The sequence below is a fragment of the Ammospiza caudacuta genome, chromosome 4 (assembly GCF_027887145.1).
Source record: "Ammospiza caudacuta isolate bAmmCau1 chromosome 4, bAmmCau1.pri, whole genome shotgun sequence".
Lineage (NCBI taxonomy): Eukaryota > Metazoa > Chordata > Aves > Passeriformes > Passerellidae > Ammospiza > Ammospiza caudacuta.
In genome coordinates this window covers 8,758,366-8,781,316 of record NC_080596.1, presented here as the reverse complement: position 1 = coordinate 8,781,316, position 22,951 = coordinate 8,758,366, and the positions used below count along the sequence as shown (strand labels likewise).

Below are 22,951 nucleotides of genomic sequence, written 5' to 3'. Positions count from 1 at the left end.
GAGAATATAATCTCTCTCTTCCCTTTATGTGGCCTCTCTCTCACAGAAACTCAGCCAAGGTTTTTAACTAAATGGGAGATGCAAGTTTGTTAAAGCTTCATTAAGGGAAAAAGGAGGACAAAGCTTTAGCAATACAGTGCAGGAATATAAAATACCTGTGGTAGATTTATAATGACATTTTATTCAGAAAACAGTCTGTATAAAAATATTTACAAATACTTTGAATTTCTAAGTTGAAATAAAATGCTATTTATATGTCCTAATTTAGATTTTCTTTCTTCTTCCAATGTGCTTTTGCCTTCCTCTTCTGCACTCTTCTCCCAGCAAAGGCAATTATCAAACACCTTCTGCATGATCAATACCAAACATAGACTGCAGTGTTGCACAGCAGGAGAGGTTTGCAGATGCTGTTTCAGCACAAATTTGATTGCTGTGCAGGGAGAGAGGGTCCCCTCTCTTTGCAAGCCCTCGAGGAGGCACAGAATTGCTCAGGGGATCTTGCAGCTGGGTCAGTCTGGTCTTGAGCCTCTCCAGCGTGTCAAACTTTGCTTCCAAAATGTAACACCTATTTAGAGTACAGCACCAACATCATGGGGTTTCACTTCTTGTCTCTCTAGTGAGCCACAGTGCTGTTAAATGTGTGTCCTATGGTTTCTCAGAACCCTGGTTTGTATACAGGTGTGCTTACATGATGCTGCTCACCATTACCTACAGGTGCTGTTTGAAACAGACATTCCCTTGTAGCCATCACTGTGGAATAAAGCTAAACCGTATAAAAGTTTGTTTGACATCTGTCACTTTGAAAAGGCCCTTGAAATACTACTTTCTGGATTGCAATATAGGTACTATTTCTGTCATTTTTCTTTTGGTTTAAAGCCTAAACAGGTAATAAAAAGATATTTAATGTTTCCAGAAAGGACCTATTTTAAATAAAAGGTTCAAGGTTACAGAATATGATACCAGTGCTTAGTTGTGATGCAGCTTGTAATAAATTAATGAGTGCTCTGAATAACCCCAAATGTTTTGAACAGTGCCCACTTCTGTGATTAGGTGGCAGGAGTTTGAATTAAGTGCATTACAGGCATACAACAAACCCACACTCTGGCTCTGCAACCAGCCCCACGCGTGACTCGGCAGCCCCAGAGCACCCGGAGCTGCAGGATCCCGTGTGTGCAGCGCTGGGTGACCTCTGTGAGGGGCACAGACAGCACTGCAGACCTGAGGCTGCGCTCTGGTAAGCAATGCCTTCCCTTGGAGAGAGGCAATTCCTGCCCGCGGAGCGGGAGCGCTGGCACAGCGCTAGGAACTGAGGGTGGCGCTGCGCTCCTCCAGCTGCTTCCGTATCTGTGACTGCAACAGAGAGACAGCCCATTAATTACTGCTTGGCTGCGTGCATGTGCATGTGCATGTGGGTGAGTACAGCCCACCCAATTCCTGGAAGTTTTATAGGAAGTAGTGCTTTCAAGCCTTTACATTGTCTCCTCATTCCTGCCATCATGACCCCAGGACACTCGGTCTGGGCTGATGATCAGTATTGTTTACCAAGCGCATATAATGACATCCTTAGAGATGGAAGTAACTTTTTTCTTACAAATGAGTGTGCCTGTAAAAGTGCATCCCAAAAATGCTGAAGTGGGTTTGCAGAGATATACATTATGCCCCTGTGCATGGCACTGATGAGGCCACACCTCGACTGCTGTGTCCAAGTTTTGGGCCCCTCAGTTCAGGAAGGTGCCTGATGCCAGAAAAGGGCATTGGAGGGGAAGGGGCTAGATTGTAAGTCCCACGAGGAGCAGCTGATGGAGCTGGGGGTGTTTAGCTTGGGGAAGAGGAGGTTCTGGGGTGACCTTACTCCCTGAAAGGAGGGGGGAGCCAGCTGGGGGTTGGTCTCTTCTCCCTGGCAACCAGTGACAGGATGAGAGGACACAGCCTCAAGCTGTGCCAGGGGAGGTTTAGACTGGACATCAGGAGGAATTTCTTCACAGAAGGGGTTGTTGGACATTGGAATGAGCTGCCCAGGGAGGTGGTGAAGTCACCATCCCTGAAGGTGCTTAAGAAAAGACAGGGTGTGGCTATGACAATGCCACAGTGTCTAGTTGACAAGGTTCTAGTTGACTGATCAAAGATTGGACTTGATGACCTCAGAGGTCCTTTCCAACCTAATTGATTCTGTGATTATGTGAAAATGCATATTCCATTCTAGCTGGTCTGGCAGCCAGAGCAAGTTCTCCCTGTTGGAGGTGCTGAGAGCTGTAGCCCTTGGGTGCCCCATCCTGGGGGGCTGTGCTGGCAGTAGCAGCACACATCACCTTACCAGCTTCCACCGCAGGATTTTAATCCACTCGTCAGCTTCTATCCCCGTTTTTGCACACAGGTAGTATGTCCTTAGTGGGAACACTAAACTGCAAGCAAACAACGCTTTCTTAAGTTGCTAGAACAACTGGCAGTTCTCCCCAAAACTAAGCCCCACTGGCCTGTGCCAGCAGTTGCTGAGACAGAGCAGGACAGGGAGGCTGAGCTCCCTTTCAACCACCAGGAGGGAGATTAACCAAGAATGGGTGACAGCCTTTTACAGCCCAGGGTCCTTAAGGACAAGGACCCTTCTAAGGATAAAAGACCCACATTTGGGCACAGAAGAGGTCACCATGTCACCTGTATCAGTGTCTGACCCCAAGATCCATGAGTCTAGGTGATGATTATAGATGCTCACAGAATTAGAAATGCCCACTACACATGGGCCCAGCTTTTGCCAGGAGTAATTTGGCAAAGCTATGTAGGACTGACAGAGATTGTCTGACAGAAAGAGACTTGAGAGTTAGAGGATGAGCAGGGTCACAACCACCAAAGGACATTCAGAAACACACATTGTTTATATTTCAAAATTCCCTTTGAACTTCCCAGCAACATGGAGAAAATCCTGCAACCTACCAGAAACAATTGACTCTTTCCTGGGAATAGTCAAATTGCACAGCTGAGCATTCAGTTAAGTCAAGTGCTCGAATTGGTTCCGTAGCCTTGAAGAGAAAATGTTTTAAAATGTGGGCACATGAAAACAGAAGATAAGGTTATCTCAGTTCATCTTCAGTGCATCTAGACTTTTACAGGCACCTCCACAGGTTTTTCCAGGCATAGTTACAATGGCTGTAACACTATAAGCACAAACTAGCAAGCATAACATCAGTGATATGATACAAAGTGAGCTTAATACAAAAAATGCAGGGCTGTTCACATCTGGACAAGCAACAGAGGAGGTGTTTGAATGTTTGAGCTACATGGAACTGCTGAGGGTTTGGCTGATGCCTTGTAATGTGACTGACACAGCAGCAAACCTGGCACCACTTTCAGCCAAAGTTTACAAAGACAAAGACATGGGTATAGGGGCCTATCAGACCAGCCAGCTGTTGTAGATTGAATTAATTCCTAAGTGCCTTAAATGGATGAAGCTGGGTCAGGACAAATGTAGAAGTAAAGCCAAAGTAGTGCTTGCAGCAGAAGTGATAGGTTTGGCTGCCTGAGAAGCATGTGTGCACAAACAAACAAACACACACACACACACACACACACACACACACACACACACACACACGTGTGTGTAAAAGTTTCTTTGGGTGAGCTCAGGTGCAGGGATTGTGTATAACAGCAACCCATCTCCCTCAGGAGTTTCATTCTCCCTAAGTGTGAGAGCTCTTCCTCCATTTGTTTCAGCCTCACATTGTTAAGGCCTCAGAAGAGACAGCTGAATTGCTTTCTGCCCAAACACCCTTAGCTGTTTCCATGGTCCTTCATCAGGTGTATGGAGGTGTCTGTTGCTCTCTCATCTTCCCTTAATATTTTTGCTGACTCAGTAGCTGTTAGCAATACCCTACATCAGAAGAAAGCCCCTTGGGCTGTGGTGTGATACCAAATGCTATCCCAGGGTTCGCTGCAGGCTGCCCACCTGTAGGTCCCTGCAACCCCACAGCAACAACAGGAGTGCCAGGAGACACTGGAGCTGCTGCCTGGAAGGAGATTGTAGTCCTGACAAACACAGGAGCCCTTCTTGCCTGGTAAGTCACTAATGGAGTGCTGCTTTTTGAAATGCTATCTTGCAAACTTAACTCAAGTTGTCTTGAACTGAAATGAAAACCGGTGGAAAGCCCTGCAAAGCCATAACTGTTTAGAAATGGTAATGTTTGGTGAGAGAAGGCTCTTGTGTCTGCTCTTGTGTAAAAATCTGTTAGATGCTTGAAATGGGGCTTGGCAGAGGTGAACAGTGTGGATGTGTTTATGAAGGAACTTCAAACAGAGGCATTGTAAGGGCAAAGAAATTCCAGCTGTGTTTCTTATCTTTACTCAGATCAAGATAGAAATGGAGCAGCAACTGTAGGGATGCTGCAGATTAATCTTTGTCAGAAGGAATTTTTAAATGAATAGTTTTTCATGTATCCTGTGAGACCACTTGAAATAAGAGGATGAAATCAAAGAATGCAAAGGATACTGCCAGCATTTTCAGAACTATTTTAGCATGCTCTCTGTCAGGTTGTGTCTGAGCTACAAATAAAGGTTGTGTTGTGCTGGTAGCTTAAAATCCACTTTACAAAGCAAAACAAAAATGTATTCTAGGCCAGGTTGGGCAGGGCTTGGAGCAGCCTGGTCTAGTGGAAGGTGTCTCTGCCTGTCTCCACCGAGAGCTTGGAAGAAGAAAATCTTTGAGGTCCCTTCCAACCCAAACTATTCCATGATTCTTTGCAAAAAATCCCTGTAAACTCTATCCAGTAGCTAAGACTGGCAGAGCACAGTAAACATAAAACTTACTTTCTCTTGTTGAAGTCATCAGCAAAACTGACTTTACTTGACAGGTTTGACCCCTCTGACAGTTTGGGAAGCTTTAGCTTGGAAAGCTGTGATACAGATGTGAGAAGCCAGAGAGACAAGGAGGCTGCATGCAGCTGCCTGTGTAGATGTTTAAAAGGTGGAATTGTTGTTTGCTACTTACTGTCTGGTCTTTGAAGTACTTCAGTTCATTCCTATGCAGTGTAAACCACCTTGTTTTCCAGTTCTGAAAGATCAAGAACGAATGGTAATTGCTTTGGGAGAGTTTAGTCTAAAACTTCTTGGGGAAAGAAAAACTTTCAAAGCTGCTGGCTTGCCCTGATTTACAGCTGTGCTTTGTTGTTGCTCAAAACACAAATTGTTCCTCTCTGCAGGAAAATACAGGTGGAGCAATTTCAGCTCCATGTTGTCTTTAGCTTATGTGGGTGATCACAGGGTGGAAGCAACAAGTAAGAGTTTTCCTTACCTTGACTATTTTGCCTTGTTTTATCAAATATCCTTCTTTGGTACCGAGCTGTGAAGTAAGAAAGAAAGAAAGGGATTGTGGTTAGAGGCTGAGCTCTGCTTCCATGTCCCACATCCCCCTCTTTGCCTACATTGGGAAGATGCATCAGTTCTTTGGCAAACTCCCCAGAGCCACCTGCCCTCACTTCAGTGCTCCCCCTGGGCTGATCCAGCTGTCCTAGGGTGAACACAGAGCAGCGCTGGCTCTGGAGCAGCCCCCAGGCTGGAGCTCCTGCCCTGCCCTTCTCAGCCAAACACACCACAACAGCTCAGTTACTCTTCATTTGGTGAAGCTGGATGGTTGTCCCTGTAGGTGTTGTGACCAGGAGCACATGGAGTGTAACTGACAGTGGAATTATCCCCAGGAAAGGCTCCTCAAATGCAGCCAGGGGAAAGTGCTGTTTTACTGAGCTGCTCTCTTCTCTCAACCAGGCCCATGCTAGACAGGAAAAACCTGTTATGTTCAGTGTGCTTTTGGAAAAATTGGGGTTTCAACTGTTTCTCTGGCATCATGAGTGACATGTGGACCTTATCACTTCTTAGGTACTGAAATTCTCTGTAGGGACCTGGCTGTGAGATCTCTGAAAATCAAAATCTTGCCAAGTTACTGCTTGTTCTTGAAAAAATGTTACCTTATTATTGGTGGTATGTGGAACTCAAGCTTTTTTGGAGGTTACAGTGTAACTTGGTGATGAAGGGTTGGTTGTGAGACACATCAGAAGTGGTTCTTCTTGCAACTTCATTAACCCATATTAACATAATTCTTCCTCTTCCCCCCCAAAAATACAGTATATAATTAAAATACTTTCCTCTCTGTTCAGAGCAAACTGTTCTGGAGAAGCCACCTGTCTCACTTAGACGTGAGTTACAAGGGATTTAGAGACTCCAACTGCTGTTCAAGTGAGTCTCAAATGTCAAAATAGGTGGCCCAAATGTATATGACGATTTTTTTTTTGTATGCATTTTTAAAAAATTCACGATAATTTTAATAATGATTATTCTAAATAAAATATTCTAAAAGACAGCGTGAGAATGAAAATCTTTCACAGATTCTTTGTTTGGATAGTCAAACTCACCCAGGTTTTTCCGGGGACAGCATGAAGTGACAACAATTATAAAAGCCTTTATTTGCCATGGGCCTGTACTGAGCAAGTCTGTATTTGCTTTGCCTTGTTTGGCAGAGACTTCCTGTATTTACAAACCCACAGAGGGATTAATAACCAGTCCTACTCCATAGCTCACTCCAACAACCATGCTAGGCTCAGGCCAGGAGCACCCCTCCCACCAGAACACAACTTACTGAGGGAGCACTTGGGACAAGGTCACTTTCTGTCCTTCCTGTCTGCATTGCAGTGTGAACTCGGACAGACTCATAAATGGAGGGCTCCTCCACTTGCCGGGGGTAGGGATGCTTCAACACAATTAAAGTTCCTGGACAGAAAAGAGCAGGAGTCATCCATCTGGCAAGTCCAGCTTAGAAAATAATTTGTCAGTAGCTACATCTCTGAGGAATGGTTAATTTCACCTTCCCCTAAAATTAAAAAGGCAGCTGTGAAAACTGTAAATAGATGGTACCTTCTCAAACCTTTACCCTTGCAAATGCTTGCATGAAATCCCTTGACTTTTTAAGTTGCTTTCCTGCCCCAGAGGCTGGCTTGGAGGGTGGGCAGGATGCTAAACTAGACAGGAGGCACAGGAGTCATGGGGTTTGCCAACATGCCACTAGCTGGTGCTTAAATCACCTAATCTGTCAGAGCTTGGTTACAGACTTCCTAACAGTAAACCCATGTCAACTGTTCTTACCACAGCTCTTCCCGGTTAAACTTTTCATTGCAGACATTCTTTTTCTTCAAGTGAGGTCATGTTTATTGCCTGTTCCCTGAAAAAAACCTGCATTCTCAATAGTGAATGCATTGTACTTTTCAAAATAGTATTTTTGTACTTTTAGTACAATAGTACTATTGTATTATTCAAGAACATCCTTGAAATAGTAACTGCTCCACCGTCTAACTCCGTTCTTTAAAAATAATGTCACAGCATTCCAAATGCTGCTCCATTTGCATTTTATGCTGATATTGCAGCTCTTAAAGAGGAGGGATGCTAGAACTGGAAGCAACTTGAACTTGAAACCTACAGATGTATGAGTAATTTAAAAGTATTCTGCAATGGGAGGGGATAAAAAGAGAAGTGGAAAAATTGTATTTGAAGTAACCAGCTGAAATCTGTTTGCAGGCATGGGGGGTATATGCAAATGGGACCTTTTCGACTTGCTGTAGGTGGAAAGTCAACATTAGTTTATTTCTATCTGGCCTTGCAGAAAAATTACGCTTTACCATTTAAAATAAAATTGAGAACAGCTCCATCACCATTCCAGAGAAACTACTCCTGAGCTGTTGCACAGAACCAGGGTATCATGATCTGTACACCATGGATAAAAAGCTTCATTGCAGAAATGGAAGGACTAATATAACGTTTTTTACAATATTTGTTTTCTCTGTGCATTTTTTTTTTTGCCTCCACAAAGACAATTTTACAGAATAATCTGGTACTTATACACAAGATTTAGCAAAAGCTGCACTGTAGGAAGATTATTCTGCCATGTCTGCAACTGCTGATGAGCTCCTACCTCATTTTTGACAAAACATGGTTATGACCCAGGAGAAATTTGACACCTGTATCTGAAGGAATATTGCCTGAGTGTTAATTCTCTCTTTCCCTGTACTGTTTTCCATGGTATTGTAAGGTGGAAGGTTTCTTGATATGATATCCAAATTTTTTTCTTTTTTTTGTAGCACATCTGACTTAGAGGTTTCACAGAGCCAGTAGAATCTGATTAGGAAACCTTAAGGTGACAAGTGTTGATCTCATCCATCAAGATCAGATAAAACCAATATATTGCTTATTAGTGTCTGCAGCACATACAGTGAAGGAGTGAGGAATGGGGAAATACAAGTTTTATGTCATCTGAAATCTTTACAGGGCTAGGCCTGTGGGTGCATGCTTGATTTCCCAGGAAAAATAGCTCACTGGCACAGATAATACATGTGGGAGCTCTGTGTTTGAACCACTCTTGAAAACAATTTAAAAAGAGTGTTTTGAAAGATACAAGTGCCATATTGAGTGTAGAAGAGCATTTTTCTTGGGGGGAGAAATTGGCAAAGGAGCCCTTGAATTTAATGTTTGGGTTAGCAGAGTACTGGTGCAATTTAGTGTGTGACAAGTTACAGTTATTGCATGTGCCAGCTATGATTTAACTGGGCTCTTGCATACATAATTAGCACTGCTCTGAGTTATTTGCATACACTTGCCACAGAGGACACTGAAGTTTTGGGATTAACTTGTACTGACATGTCTTCATCTCTTACACTTGAAGCTGAACATAAAACTGACATTGCCATGATAATATCCACTTTGTTTCTCCAGGGATTCTAGCCTGATGGCGTTCAATTCTTGTAGGAATCAAGTTTAATATTTTGATCCTTTAATTCAGGCAGCACACTGGTTGTTAAAGAAACCTGTGATTTTCTCTCTCCTCTTAAAAGCAAGAAAAATCACTGTGATGGCAGATGGCATCAGCATGGTGATGGCATTGCAGGCAGGACAGGAGAGCTGGTTAAAAACACATTCCCTACAGGAAGGAGGAGCATAACACTGTAGGCTCCTTCCTTGGACAAATAATTGTGAGATGAAACCATTTCAAGTCACTTTTCTATTTATTTTATTGGGGGATTTCAAGTTCATAGATGAATATTTATTTCCTCACTATCACTGTGCTTTGGTTTTGCTGGTTTTGAGAATGTTCTAATCCTCCTGGTATTTTGAAATCCTCCTTCCTCAGAGAAACTGAAAGGAGCTCACAGCCCTGGTTAGCAAAAGCCCAATAAGCTTATGTGTGGTTTATCTTCAAAGAACTTGAAAGACTTTTTGAAGTGGAATTGATTTAGATACAAATACAAATGTGAATTAATGAACACTTTAGCAGAAGATCTATTTGCTAGCACAACAGAAAAGATCCTTTTAGTCAGATCTTCGTGAAGCATGGCTACAAATGTGCTCACACACACAATATGGCTCTCCATACCTGTTTCACTTCCAATTAAAGGCTGATTTGCAAAGTGCATGACCAATTCTTTCAAGCTAGAAAATTCATTAAATCCAAATTTGAATGAAGTTCCTGTGTGCTCAACATGGAAGTGTTTCACAGAGTCTTTACCCCTAAAATAAAAGAGGAAGATTTGTCAAGACATAAATGCCAAAGGCATTTTGCAGATAAAAATCCTTAAATAGCATCTTTCACAGCAGGGCCCCAGGTCACAGGCTGCCAATCACTGTCCTAGTAGTAATACTACTGCCATTACTGTCCCTCACTAATACTCAACACAGCTGAAAATCAGAGTATGAAAATTAGAGATATGAGATGATGAAAGCCTAGAAAGGCCAAGTTGGTTAATTTAACTCTTGCATCAACAAAAAGACTCACAAAAGAGATTTCAAGCCTTCTACCTAAATAGGATTAAATCCTTTCACTTACTGGGCTTCAGCCTTGAGGGTGTACTCAGTATGTGTCTTGCTCTTCAAGAAGCATCCCAATCTCACTGAAAATGTCTTCTGTTTCCCTTTGAAAAATAGGCTGTCTCTGTTTTGCACCCAAACAGGTTTAATAACCTAATTTTAGCAGTTGTTTGCTTTGTCTCTGTATTTGGATGATTGGTTCCACTGGGATGGGCACTGACAAACATGAACCTGGGTCCTTGTTCTCTAAGGGAAGTGACAGCTTTTGTTTATGAAACCTGATGGCATTTAGAGAAGTGTGCAAGGTCTCACTTCCTGGGTAGCAATTATTTTGACTTCAAAGGACAGTGAAGCACTTATTGCAAGTATTTCTCCAGTGGAAAAGAGACTTTTTTTAATGTTACTAGCACCCAATGCAAACTGTCTGAGCAAAAACTTACACAGCAAATATACTGGAAAAGCATGGTGAAGAAAATTAATTATAGCATCTCTTTCATTGTTTATTGCCACTTCCAAAGAAGATTATGGTTTCAAACTGGTATTAAAAGATTTATCTTTGAGCAGTATTTATGGTACTGTAGAAAACAGAAGAAGGCCTCTGTGGGCCTCCCACATGTTTTGTGCTACAGTAAGCTGAGGCACAACAAGCCAAGTGCAAATGCTCAATGCCAGGGAAGAGCTGCTGTGACTCTGCTGCAATTACAGGCATTTCCATATTTTTGTTTAATTTCTCAAGACAATGTTGCAATGAGAGCAAATTCTACTCTGCTTCCTACTTCCCTTTCAAACTGGGGGAGGGGATTTCAGGGAATAACTGATCTCTCTTCCTACAGCTGTCAATAAAAACCTCAAGGGATGGCTAAGCAGTTTTTCCTTGAAAAACCCCAAACTATAATCATGACCAAAGTTCCTTGTGAGGCTGAGGCAGAAAATAAAGTAAAAGCTACAGAAGATATTTCAGGACAGAAGGAAAAGGACAGCTAGAATTGCTGAAGTTATCTTTTCTACAGAAATGTATCAGAACAAAACTGAATTACTTATTCTACTGTCGCAGACATTTCTCCACAGAAATCCTTTATTTCACATTTCTGTGTCTTCGGGAGCCAGAGGCCCCCGAAGAGAAGGTAAACAATTATTATCAGCTGCTGTGGAATGCAATAGGATTCACCTTGATTGGCTCATTTTCTATGTTTATAATTAAGAGCCAATCACCAGTTCAAGCCAGGGGACTGAGTCCTTGGCCACAACTTTGTTGTGGGTTCTTTTCTATCTCTTCTCAGCTTAGCTAGCTGCTCTGCAAACCTCTCTCTATATTCTTTTTAGTATAATTATAATGTATTATATCATATATTAATAAATTCAGCCTTCTGATCAAGATACAAGATTCACCGTCTCTCTCTCACCAACTGCGACCCACACAGGTCGCGGTAATATCCTACTATTAACTTTTAATATTAGTCCAAAAACTGAAAGAAAACATAACATTAACCAGTAGAAAAATTGAAAAACATTTTAAAATCAAAATCAGTATTCAAAGGAGATGTAACAACAGAAACTAGCAGAACAGAATAAAAGACCAAACTTCAGACAGGGCTATTCAGTTCATATGGTAATGCAGTGAGAAATTCTCACTACATGAAGAGCTGAACAAGAGATTGGAATGGGCCTGAAACAGACTTTTGTAGGTCTCCTAAGGCTAAAGTCTAGTCAAGCAGCAAGTTTATTTTCATTAATTAGCACTTGTGTTTCCTATTAAAAGAACTATTTAAATTTTGGTTTATTACAATAAGTTGTTTCCTGAATGCCCTTTAAAACTACCTTCAAGATACATATATACATATTTTTAATTGGCTGAGGTAGTTTCCTCAAATAATGCTTAACATTTTAAAGTAAAAAAGATATATTAACCAGAAAAACAATTATTTACTTAAAATTACATTTTTTTTTTTTTTTTTTTTTTTTTTTTTTTTTTTTTTTTGGAAAGCTATTGCTTATAAATGCCACTGTTCTTTTTGGCAACACTTGCACTGAATTCAGTCATTGCTAGTCTGAATACTCATTCTGTAACATCACCTGCAGATCTGTAGGTCACCCTTTGTATAAATGGCTGCCTATAGTGGAAATAATTTCAACAGTGTGTGTATAGGCACACTTGCTCCTAGATCTTCTGTCAAAAGTGGGTCAAAGACCTCATTGTTGCCCTTCCTGGGGAACAGGGAATGTGCAAATCAGACTTTCCTCAGCTCCCAAGCAACTGCTCTTCCACATTGTAACAGCTCCTGGTACTGAATATGCAGAAAGCCACAATCTCAAGGGCATATGCTGTGCCCCTGTCAGGGGTGGAAATAACCAGCAGCATTACACTGATCAAAGTGACTTTAGAAAGTTACTGTGATTCAGCTGAGTTGTGGTCATGAATTGTTCAGAGGCTCACTTTGCAGCAGGAATCAGCTTGCATGCACCAGTTTAAAATTTGGGTCCAGAGGCTGCTTTTATCACACAGTTGCCAAAGATTACAAATATTTTTACAGCTGGTTACCTCTAACCAGCCAATGTGCAGGGAGTACCTTGTGTGTCTAATGCATGTGTCCTTAGGTTTCCTCAATAAAATGTTGTGGCTTCTCTCCTTCTGGGAGACTTTAAATGTGATTCCATAGTGAAGTAACCAGGCCAGACTTCCTCTACCCTGTATTGGCTGTGTCCTGAACAGTTGTGTCCTAAACTGCTGTAATTGACTTCAAGGCCCTGGCATTGATCACTCACAAGGTGCTATTCAGTTTAGTCACCCAGACTTGGCTAAGACTGAACCTTAGCACAGAACAGAGGAGTAAACCAGCCAAACGCTGCATCATCCTTCAGAGGTGATGGTTCCTATACAGGGATTCAGAGACTAGTAAGATTAGCACCTGTTAAGTGTTTGCTGCTGTCCTCATCATAAAACATTTCCATTCCCACCAGCTGTTTCTTAAGCTCTTTTAAATGACATGCAGATTTTTATCATGCAGACTGAAAATTTACAGCCATTCTATAGAATTGTTTTCTATCAATAAGATTAATTCATAATTTGGAAAAATGAGAGCAGCTGTCAAATCCAATCAATTTTTTTTCCTCTAGCAAAATGTCATTCAGGGGGATTACACCAATAGGAATATATTTCAAAATAGTTTCAGCCCTAGGGAAAAAGAAAAACCTGTAATGTAGGGGACATTCAAACATGGAAGTAGCTGCAGCATTAGATTAGTTCACCCTGTCCATAGCCTACCTTACAGAGAGGGAGTACAGATCTTCCCTTTCATTGCTCTTCCTCAGAAGATAGCTCCCATCCTGCCCGTTGGAGAGCAGCAGCGCTTCTGCTGCGTGCCGGGTGAGATTGTCATGGTACCACCTGGGGAGACACAAGGAGACACAAGACTGTCATGGTACCACCTGGGGAGACACAAGGGGTTACAGCATCCTTCACTCTGGTGCTGCTTTTTGGAGCAGGGTTAGAAAAGGCAGTGCTAGTTGCAGTCCTTCCTCTATAATTTTGAGTTACCACCCTCTTCACAGGCACTCACAGTTTACACAGATCTGTGCCTCTTGCAGTGGCCATCTTTTGACAGAGTTAAAAAACTATTTTTCCTTAACACAAAGTTGTGTACAAACAGCTGAGTGTTTTGCTGGATCTAAAAACCCTGCCAATTCTGCTTGCATGAGCAACAGATTACCCAGGTCTGTGCTGATAAGGTGAAAGCAGCTTTGGGGGGGGGGTATAGAGAATCCTTTGTCTATTTTCAGAAGCTCCACTTCCTGACATATGTATGTTCTTTGGTACACATCCCCTTCTGGGCAAACAGGCAGTGCCTAAACTCCTCATAAACTCTGTATTTCCTTCAACGTGTCTTCACTGACAAGTACTGCAATTAAACATGCCTGCCTAAGCTTAGAATTAAAGGGAAGAAAATTAACTGACAAAATGTCAGTGAAAATTAAGATACCTTGCCATTGTTGTCTCTTGGCCACCTGTGAGCTCAGCAACAAAAGAAAACATCTAAACACTGTTTCAATTTATCTTCAGTGAAAATTAACTTCATTTTTATATAAAAAGTTTTGAAAGGACTTCACAGGGAGAAAGCCCTGCAAAGAAGTCCAGGAAGTGTAGTTTATAGGTTTCCATTCAGAATGTTCCACAATGGAAACACCCAATTTTCAACAAGAGACAAGGATCTCACTAGAAATGAGCCTGAGCTCAAAAAGCTGGAGCTGTAAAAGGTTGGAGCTGAAATCCTGCAAGGCACGTGATAATAACCATAGCCATGCACACACACAAGCCTCTGGAGCAGAAAGAGGGAGGGATAATATACCCAAGGCTCTGCTGGGAGCAAGCTTCCCTGGTCTGTGTGTGGAGTGATGCCATGTCACCTTTTCCTTCCTTTTAAATGCCTGCAGCATTGGCAGCAAAGCCTGTCACTGCTTCAGCCAAAGAAACACAGTTCCCCTGAATGCAGAAGTGCCATGGCAGCACTTTCCACAGCTTGTAACCTGGCAGTCTTAGAAATGAAACCAGGTGTAACTGTATCCTCCTTCTCCTTAGCTGTTCATCCCAAATTTCCACCAAACTTGGCACCTCACACAAAGCTTTAGCTCTGGATTTGGACGGCTGCCTATTTGAAAGGCCAGCTGGCTGATGAATTGCTTCATGAGAGACTCCAGGCTGTTAACCCAGAGGAAGAGAAGATCCATGTGAAACTCAATACAGGCAGGGCATTGCTGCTTTGGCTCTAGAATGTGGTCCATCTACACAGTAGAATAAAATAATGAATATTTAAAGAGTCAAAGTGTCATCCTCTGGAACACCTGTTAGCCAAAATCCGCTTTGGGATTAACTGCCCAAGTAAGGAACAGGCAAAGGTCAGATCATTCCTGGTGTGGCAGGATGGTCCCAGCATGGCCAGACCTGCAGCTGAGAATGCTGCACTGTGCTTTAGGTGGGATTTCCTCACACTGTTTGGCTAACTTCTGTGCAAAAGAAGCAGATGTTGAGAAAATCTGAGTGGTCATTGTCAGGAAGGAAGCAGATTTAGTTTGATGTTGCTCATAACTGTGCTGTTACCTTATTTCCAAAAAACTTTACTAAACTTTTGAGAGAGAAGTCACTTAAGTTTAAAAAATGCTGTGTTTAAATTCACACTCTCTTTACACATAAAAGACCAGCGACTAATGAAATGTTACTACTATGCAAAAAAAAAAAAAAACATAAACAAACCAGAAACCAACAATAAACCCCTTAATTGGGGAAATAATGTTGTTTGAAAGCACACTTTTAGAACTTTGCTGACAAGGCTGTAGCAGTTTCTTGCCTAAATATGCTGTCTCAGACAAGAATCCCTCAAATGTTACTATGTTCCTCTTCTTCAGCTCAAAAAATAGAAGTGGATGGGAGACAGTAATGCAGATCTTGGTGTCAAAGGGACTGCTACATGTAGTTTTGGGACTTTTCTCTTCCTGACTGTGACAGATGGTTTGATCAGGTTACTTTGATATTCCACTGTGAAAATGGTCACACAAACTTTGTTCCAATTGCATAAACACAGGTAAAATATTAAAATGCTGAAGAAAATTTAGAATTTGCATGACATACCACTAGGAAGGTAAACAAATACTCACCTATACAGTCTGCTCTCACAATCAAGCCTGAGCTGACAGTACAAGTAATTTGGAAAATTGAGAGCAGTTGTCAAATCCAATCCAATTTTTTTTCCTCTAGCAAAACTAATCCCCAACGTCCTGTGATTAGACACTACTAGGTATACTTCAGGTAAATTTAAGTATTTTTCACAGGGAGAATCCTTCTATTTATGTCTCAGAAAAAAAGACTTTTAAGCAGTTCTTTGAAATTAGTAAGCAATTCAAGATGGGATTTATGCCTCATTTGGCAAAACTGTAAAAGGCAGACCACCTTCAGGTGAAGTTCAGGTTGTCTTCTGAGTTACACTGGGGCAGGAAACAGTTGATACAAAACACAATACTGTATCAACCTTCATGCTGTCTTAAGACATAAAGGAAATTAAAATGCTTTACAAACACCCATCTCCTTGAAGCCCCTAGAAAGTCCTTCATAAGGTGAATTGTCTTAAATCTTCGGTTTTGAACATGCTGGATAAAGTTGGATAATTGGGATGTTTCTGAAGGTCCCTCCAAAAGTCACCTTTACAAAGTCTTGTATTCACTACAAAACAAGTCCAGAAATCTGCTCTGTACTTTGACACCTTTCAGACTGAAAGCCATCAGTAGTGTAAAAATTGCCTGAGGTTCTCGATTGAGATTTCTCTGAGAAACACAAGAAGAAAGATGAAATTCTTTCCTTGCTTCAACCCCACTTCTGGCTGCCCTTAGCCTTGTACACCCTCCTGGTATGTATACATACTTCTGGGAGGTTTCTCTTTTCTAATGATTTCATTTCTTCTATTAATAAAAAAAAGTGTGGTCAACTTTTTGGGGTTCCATTTCCACAATTTGACTAGCAATCTCAGGCTCAGAGTTTATAGCTGCCATCATTTATCCATTCTTGTTACTTTAACTTCATCCTAAATGGCATTAAATCTCTTTATCCCACCCATGTAGGCATGCTTGTGTTGTCACTGTGTGTGGCTGAATGGCCATGCCATCCTTCCTGCTCTTTGGAATGGCCAGTGAAGGCATGTCTTAGGGTGGGCAAGCACAGCCAGTGAGACCACTTTTGCTACCCTTTGAAAAAGAAACCATTTCCAGACATCAGCCTATTGTTTATGCCACACTGCATTGGTGATGGCATAGAGGAAGGACTTCACTGATGGCTTTTACAGGAAGGAGAAGGAAGTGAAACACCCAGTGCCCCAGAATGCCCAAACTCATCAGAGCACTCAGCCTTGCCCTGAAGATCTGTTCCTCCAGACAGGATGCACTCATGCTAAAATCTCTTCTTTGGAAGATCTCTCTGTAGTTAATGCAGCAACTAGAGCTACCTACACCATGGTGAAGATCAGGAATATGTTACAGCAAAGTCTGGGGTGGGAAACTCTTTGTTCAGGTTAGAACATCATCCTCAAAATGTTCATTCATTCTTTAACAACCCAAGCTGTTCCAATGAAAAATGTTAATGAAACTTCATTTCTGTGTCCCCTGCTGATGAGTGCCCTTAGGTATGGCATCTATCAGTTATGATAATGCTGTTTTCAAAGCAAGCACCTGGATCTTTTGCAAAAAAAAAAAAAAATCTGCCTGTGTAAATAGGGGCTGCTGAACAAACTTGTAGCTGGCATCAGGTGGATAAACGTTTTAACAATAACAGAATACACAAGGAACACAAACACTCATCCATGAAAGGGTGAATGCTGACTTGCATAATTCTCTTCTGAGCCATTTTAATGTGCAAATTGTGTAACATCCAGTAGAAACACTTGCTTTTCTTCCTCACAAAAATGAAAGATAGTAGCACCAAAAGAGAGCACAGCTGGAAGTTCTGGCTGCTATTTGGTGCGAGTGTTTGGAGTGAAACTCTGCAGTATGCCCAGCTACCAGATGAATGCAGTAGGCAGAGGCACACTTGGTTTTTGTGTCCTTATCAGATGTTCTCAGGCAGGTGTAGCCTGGATAGAATCAGAAACTGTGTGCATGTTTGGCTTGCTTTTGTGGAAAAGTCAGGCAATTCAAAGTTCCTTCTGTGAAGCAAGAAGGAGATTCTTGGTGTTCAGCTGGGTGAGCTGTGCTCTCTTTTGGTGCTACTATCTTCCCAGAAGCTCCCTCACCTGCTGCAGCAGGGGCAATACTGCTGGTGCCATGTGGTGGGGGGAAGCACTTGGGCTCTCTGAGCTGCAGGAGCCAAGCAGGAACACAGCAAGTCTAATTTAAACTTTGTCCACCTCTGAAAGGTAACAACAACCCAGGCTACTGGGAAGATGAGCTCCCAGTAGGACTTCACTCCCATAGTGCTCACAGCAGTTATTTGCCCTCAGTTGCTTGACGGGATTTTTTGTGGTGGTAGATGTTGGCAAGTTTTATGTTTTGTTGGTTTGGTTTTTTTTTTTATTTAATTAAATATATCTTCTACCACAAGGAGTTGAATTTACTTACACTTTGAAACTATATTCTAGCCTCAAAGATGTATTCCCACTCTTGTTAAAGCAGTAGTCCCCAGCACTGCTCGATGGAGCACATGGGAAAGCACTGACTTATCTCCTCTGGCTGGATGCAATGCTCTTCACACGCCTGTGCTCCAAAAATGACTGTAAAACTGACTCACTAGTTGTCTATTTTTGGCACTCTGTATTTCAGCAACTTCCAGCTCTTATCTGTCAAGTTTAGTACTTTGGGATCTTTAATTTTTTTTCCCTAATATCACACCCTAGAAGCATTGCCCATCATCCGAAAACTGCAAAAGGGTTCTCTGTACCTCACATCATTAAAAGTGAAGTTTTGGCCATGTTTTTAATGGTGCATGAGTTGACACCTCTAGAGAATCTCCAAAAGGGCAACAATGCTAAGACAGAAGTTACAGATGTCAGTCAACCAAATTGGTATTTTTTAGACATCCTTTCAATGTGTTACACTGAAATTCACAAATCTGTGTAAAGTACTTTGCTGGAATACAAGGAGGCCATTATATGGGGGAAAATAATTTTAAAATAGAAATAAGAGGAAATAACATCATTGTATCCAGTCTTAAGGTTTGTCTTCTAACTGTAGACTTTCACTAGTTCATCTTCTGCTTTTCACTTCCATTTTCACTCCCCCTTCTTTTAGCTGCCTTCATTCTGATTTTCACCCATTATCTGGCCCACTTTCTAGTCACTTTAATTTTTATCTTCCTTAAATTATAAAATAGAGATTTAAAAATTCTTATGACCACTTACCCTGTTCCAGTCTAACATGTTCCTCAGTTTCACAATTTTATTATCACCTGATCTAGGCCTGCGGCTTAATTTTTCTTCTGTTGCTGAAGCTAAGCATGGAATGTATTGTCCAGCCTTACAAATATAGCACCTGTCATGGAACTGTCAGACCTGAAAGGGCGTAATAGTTCTGCTGCAAGGGGTGACAAAGATTGAGTTTGGACTGTAGAAGGAAAAAAGGCTACAAAGATTTGTTTTCTCTCACCCTGTGCCTTTCACTTCTGATAAACAAAGCGTCACCCAGACTAAGCTGTATTGGGATGGGAGCTGTGCTGCCAGAGCCGCCTGTAATTACCGGGATGACGGGATCCTCCACATTCTCCCCTCTTGCGCAAACAACAGCGGAATTCCCCACAGTCCGTGCTCAGCCACGGAGCTCCACGCTGCTGCCTCTGGCTGCGCCTCAGCTCTCACAGCAGCAAAGGCACTGCAAAAGGGACTGACTCCAGCAATAACCAAAGAGCCCTTCAGAGGAGAGAGAGTCCCTCGGTCAGCTTCCTTCTCCTTTTAAGCCAAGTGCTTATATCTCTTTTGGCAAACTTCAGTGCTCCCTTTAAACATTTTGGTAGATTTAGGGACAAAGCTAATGGGTGAGGCAACAAGTTTTTAACAACGTGTTCTGCTTTTGATCTTCCTCTTCATTAAGCATTAGGTCCCCTTATATACACGTCAATACAACGAAGCTGACTGTAATCTGAATTTTCCTGACAAGTTTCCATTCTGTTGAGCAGCTAACCTGGTAAACTACCAGCATATCCTGGTACTCAGCTTTTTCTCTTAAGAGTAAAGTCCTTCCCATTTCACACTTCTTTAAACCTTATCCAACTTCTTTGATTTTTGTACCAGAAAGCAGAAGCTTTAAAATAAACTGCTTCAAATTCCCCCTCAAAGATATGTGAATGTTGAAGCTGCTTCTCATTTGAATGACCATTGTCTCTGTTGGACACACACTCCTCACCAGGACTGGGTCTCAGTTGTGCTGGACTCTGCATCAGCTGTCAGGGGAGCTCTGCACTGTGAGAAGGGGGCTAAGTTTAGGATGGAAAACCCTTGTGATGACTGAAAATTTCATTGTATGGTCTGGAGAGTGATACACCTATTTGTCACAGCTGAAAAAGTATTTACATTAAGAGATCTTTCAGAATATGCTACAAGAATGTCTGCTGCACGAGGGCTTCTTTTTGCATCTTTAGGCAAACAAAAAAGGGGAAGAAAAGTGGCTTCATTACTAGGTGAAAAGAAAGGGCCTTGTTTAATAATTTGAAGGGATTCTTTACCTGGCATTCCTTATTCAACTTTAATGCATTTAACTCAACACACTTCCCTGAAGGAGATGCTGAGTATTCTGTGGAAGGGTGAAAAGTTTAGGTTTTCCATTGAAGTGGAAGTAAAATAAAGAAGGTACAGCTTTAAAAATGCATATTTGTAGCCTTCTAATTTGTACTCTTTCCTTCTTATGGATACCACATTAGGTACCACATCAAGCTCTATTTCTACAAGACTGTCTGTGAGAATTAACTCCTTGCTGCTAATAGGCACATGTTCCTGGCATATATTAACTCAGACCACATTGTAGAAATCAGTAAAAGTCTGGTAATTGGGAGTCATGCTTCCCACAACAGCTGCAATTAATTTTTCTTTCCTTCTTCCCTGTAGACTCTGTTTTAGCATGAACATAATCTTACAGATGTAAAGAAAAAGTATAAAATGGCTACTCTGGGTACCACTGCAAAGTGACTCCACTGAATTTCGTACCTGTTAGGTGCTTCAGTTTCCAGGCATTTCATTAAAAGTTTTTTTCAAATATGGGAAAGTAGCACCAGTGTGGAGATAGTGAACAAATCTGAGTGCAACAGAGTAGGTTGGAATTACTAAGTGAATAAACTGCAAAAATAAGCAATGAATTGGTCCAAATCCACAAATACTCGGGAAGCAAAACACCCATACTTTTTTCATCAGTTCTTTTTGAATGCAGAGCTGACACCAGAGCCCTTTTGCTTTGTCAGAATGATCACTGGCCTTTCTTCTGCCTTGCCTCCCCTCTGCATTGCTGCCACTGCTCCCGCTCTGCCTGTGCCCACCGTGCTGCTCCTCCTGCCCGTGTTTCTCCTCGCCCACGGCACTGCTGCCGGTGACAAAGGGACCCAAGCCTTCCTCCTGCAACAACCAAAACTAACTGGCAGAAAAAATGGGCGAGCCACATAAGACAGGGAACAAGGTCTGTTGCAACCTTCAGCCTTCCTTTTTGCTCCCGGGCTTTTGCTTTTCGGTGAGCATGGTGTCCTCGTCACCGTGGCTGTGACTTGTCCGCTGCTGTCCCTCCTGATGCTCCGGGCACCTTTGGGAATCCTGCAGCCTCCCGGGGCCCAGCAGGACAGCAGCTCTGCAGAGCCCAGGCCCAGCTACAAGGAGGCAGCGGAAGGGACGGCACAGGGAGGGCAGGGATCTGAGGGCAGGTGTGGATGTGGTGCTCCCTGGAGACGCAGGGGAGTGGCACGGCACACCCTGGGCTCTGTCCCATGGCGATGGCTTCGAGGCCACAGAGGTTTTCCGAGGGAAGGTGCACCCCTGCCACCGGCTCCCCACTGCATTCGAACCGTGTGCCCGTGCTCTCGGTTTTCTAACTATTCTTTATTCCTCCGGGTCCCCTGTGCCAGCCCATCACCCTCATCCATCGCCGGGACGAGGCGCTGGGCACAGCACCGGAGCGCCTGGGCGGCCTCGCTCAGACAGACCCGCCATCCCCTCCCCATCCCTCACTCACCAGACACCGAGCAGCCGGAGCCGCAGCTCCCGCCCCGCCAGCCCCCCGGCTGTGCCCAGGGCCCCGCGGTGCCCTTACCCGAGCGCCAGCAGCTCCCGCTCCAGCGGCTCCCGGCGCTGGGCCATGCTCGGCCGCTGCTCCGCGGCGCTGAGGAAGTGCGGCCCGGCACCTCCCCGGGCGGGGCCCGCCCCATCCCGGCCCGGCCCCATCCCGGCCCGGCCCCACGGTGAGACCCCGGCCGTCGGCAGGAGCTGCCGGAGCCCCCCAGCTCCCAGCGGTGCCCGGCGTGGCTCCCATGCTGCTAACACACCTCGGTGTATCGCCAGAATAATTCATACCTCCCGTTGCTTCAACCTGTCCCTCCCAGAAGTTCGTATTCCCAAGCGTTTCGTTGTCCGCTCGTTTTATTCCCGCAGTCAATCCATGAACGCCCCTCTCCTCTTTTGTGTCCGCCCAAGTGCTCAGCGAGGAAATCTGTGGAGGTGAAATTTGTGGATTATTCTGTAAGTGTCAGGTGCCCAGTTCTGTCCCCAGCCAGCCCCCAGAGCCCAGGGGGGCTGTGGCTTACAGCTTTCCATGGCCCTGCCGCTGGATTCCCTGGGAAGGGGGATGCTGCCTGCCCAGGGTCTGCCCCGGCACCCGGACCCGCCGATTCCCGTGTGATCCTCCGTGCAGGCTTTGAAGGGGTCACACTGTCTTTCTGAAACAGGAATAGGAACATAAACTGCTAGGAATTTACAGCTTCATTCCTTCTTTGGAAATATCAGGAGGACTGAGCTTTGTGGATGAGAAATTTCTGAGCATTATTTGGTGTCTGTTCTTTCTAATGCTTAAACGATCTCCTGCAATACTAGAGGTTATTGGTATTCCCTGATACTTCATGGACAGTAATTTTAATAGGTGTGGCAGATTATTTACTGATCTTTTTTTGACAAAAGGACAGGACTCAAAAAAACAAAACAAAAAAAAAAAAAAAAAAAAAAAAAAAAAACAAAAAAAAACAAAACAAAAAAAAAAAACCAAAAAAAACCCCCAAAAAACCCAAAAGACAGAATGCTCCTTTCCAGTCATAGTGAAGTTTTCACAAGGTATCCAGGACTAAAAATCACCTGTTTCTAGAAAAGCTGGTATTTAGAGAGGATGGAACAGCTACTTTTTTCCCCAAAAGTAGTCATATGAACTGTGTGCTCAGCATGGAGCTGAGAGTCATTTGGAACAGGATTTTTTAGCCTGCAGATCCTGCTTGTCTTGGGGAATCAGTTTTGAAAGAGCTTTTCTAGCCTCCCAAATGGGAAAATCTTCAGAGAGGTTCCCTGTGTCAGTTCAGACTGTCCTTTGAGTTTCTAATTGTGGCTGCAAGGTCCTCTGCTTCTGTACTTACCTGTTCATGTTGACAGGCAGACATTCAGTTGTAGATAAAGATTTTTGCAGATAAGCTGGGGGTTTGTTC

At 43.0% G+C, this 22,951-nt stretch overlaps 1 protein-coding gene across 1 annotated transcript; it reads right to left on the bottom strand.

Annotated features, from left to right (window-relative positions):
- Positions 1-79: 79 nt before the first annotated feature.
- On the bottom strand, positions 80-21,633 carry DAPP1 (dual adaptor of phosphotyrosine and 3-phosphoinositides 1). The gene is made up of 9 exons (XM_058803511.1): positions 21,580-21,633; positions 13,091-13,213; positions 9,398-9,531; positions 6,617-6,747; positions 5,279-5,326; positions 4,976-5,038; positions 2,929-3,014; positions 2,315-2,402; positions 80-1,350 (listed from the first exon to the last, which is right to left on the bottom strand). Exons 1-9 carry the CDS (start codon positions 21,624-21,626, stop codon positions 1,300-1,302), a joined length of 771 nt encoding a protein of 256 aa, XP_058659494.1. The 5' UTR covers positions 21,627-21,633; the 3' UTR covers positions 80-1,299.
- Between the last annotated feature and the right edge of the window lie 1,318 nt (positions 21,634-22,951).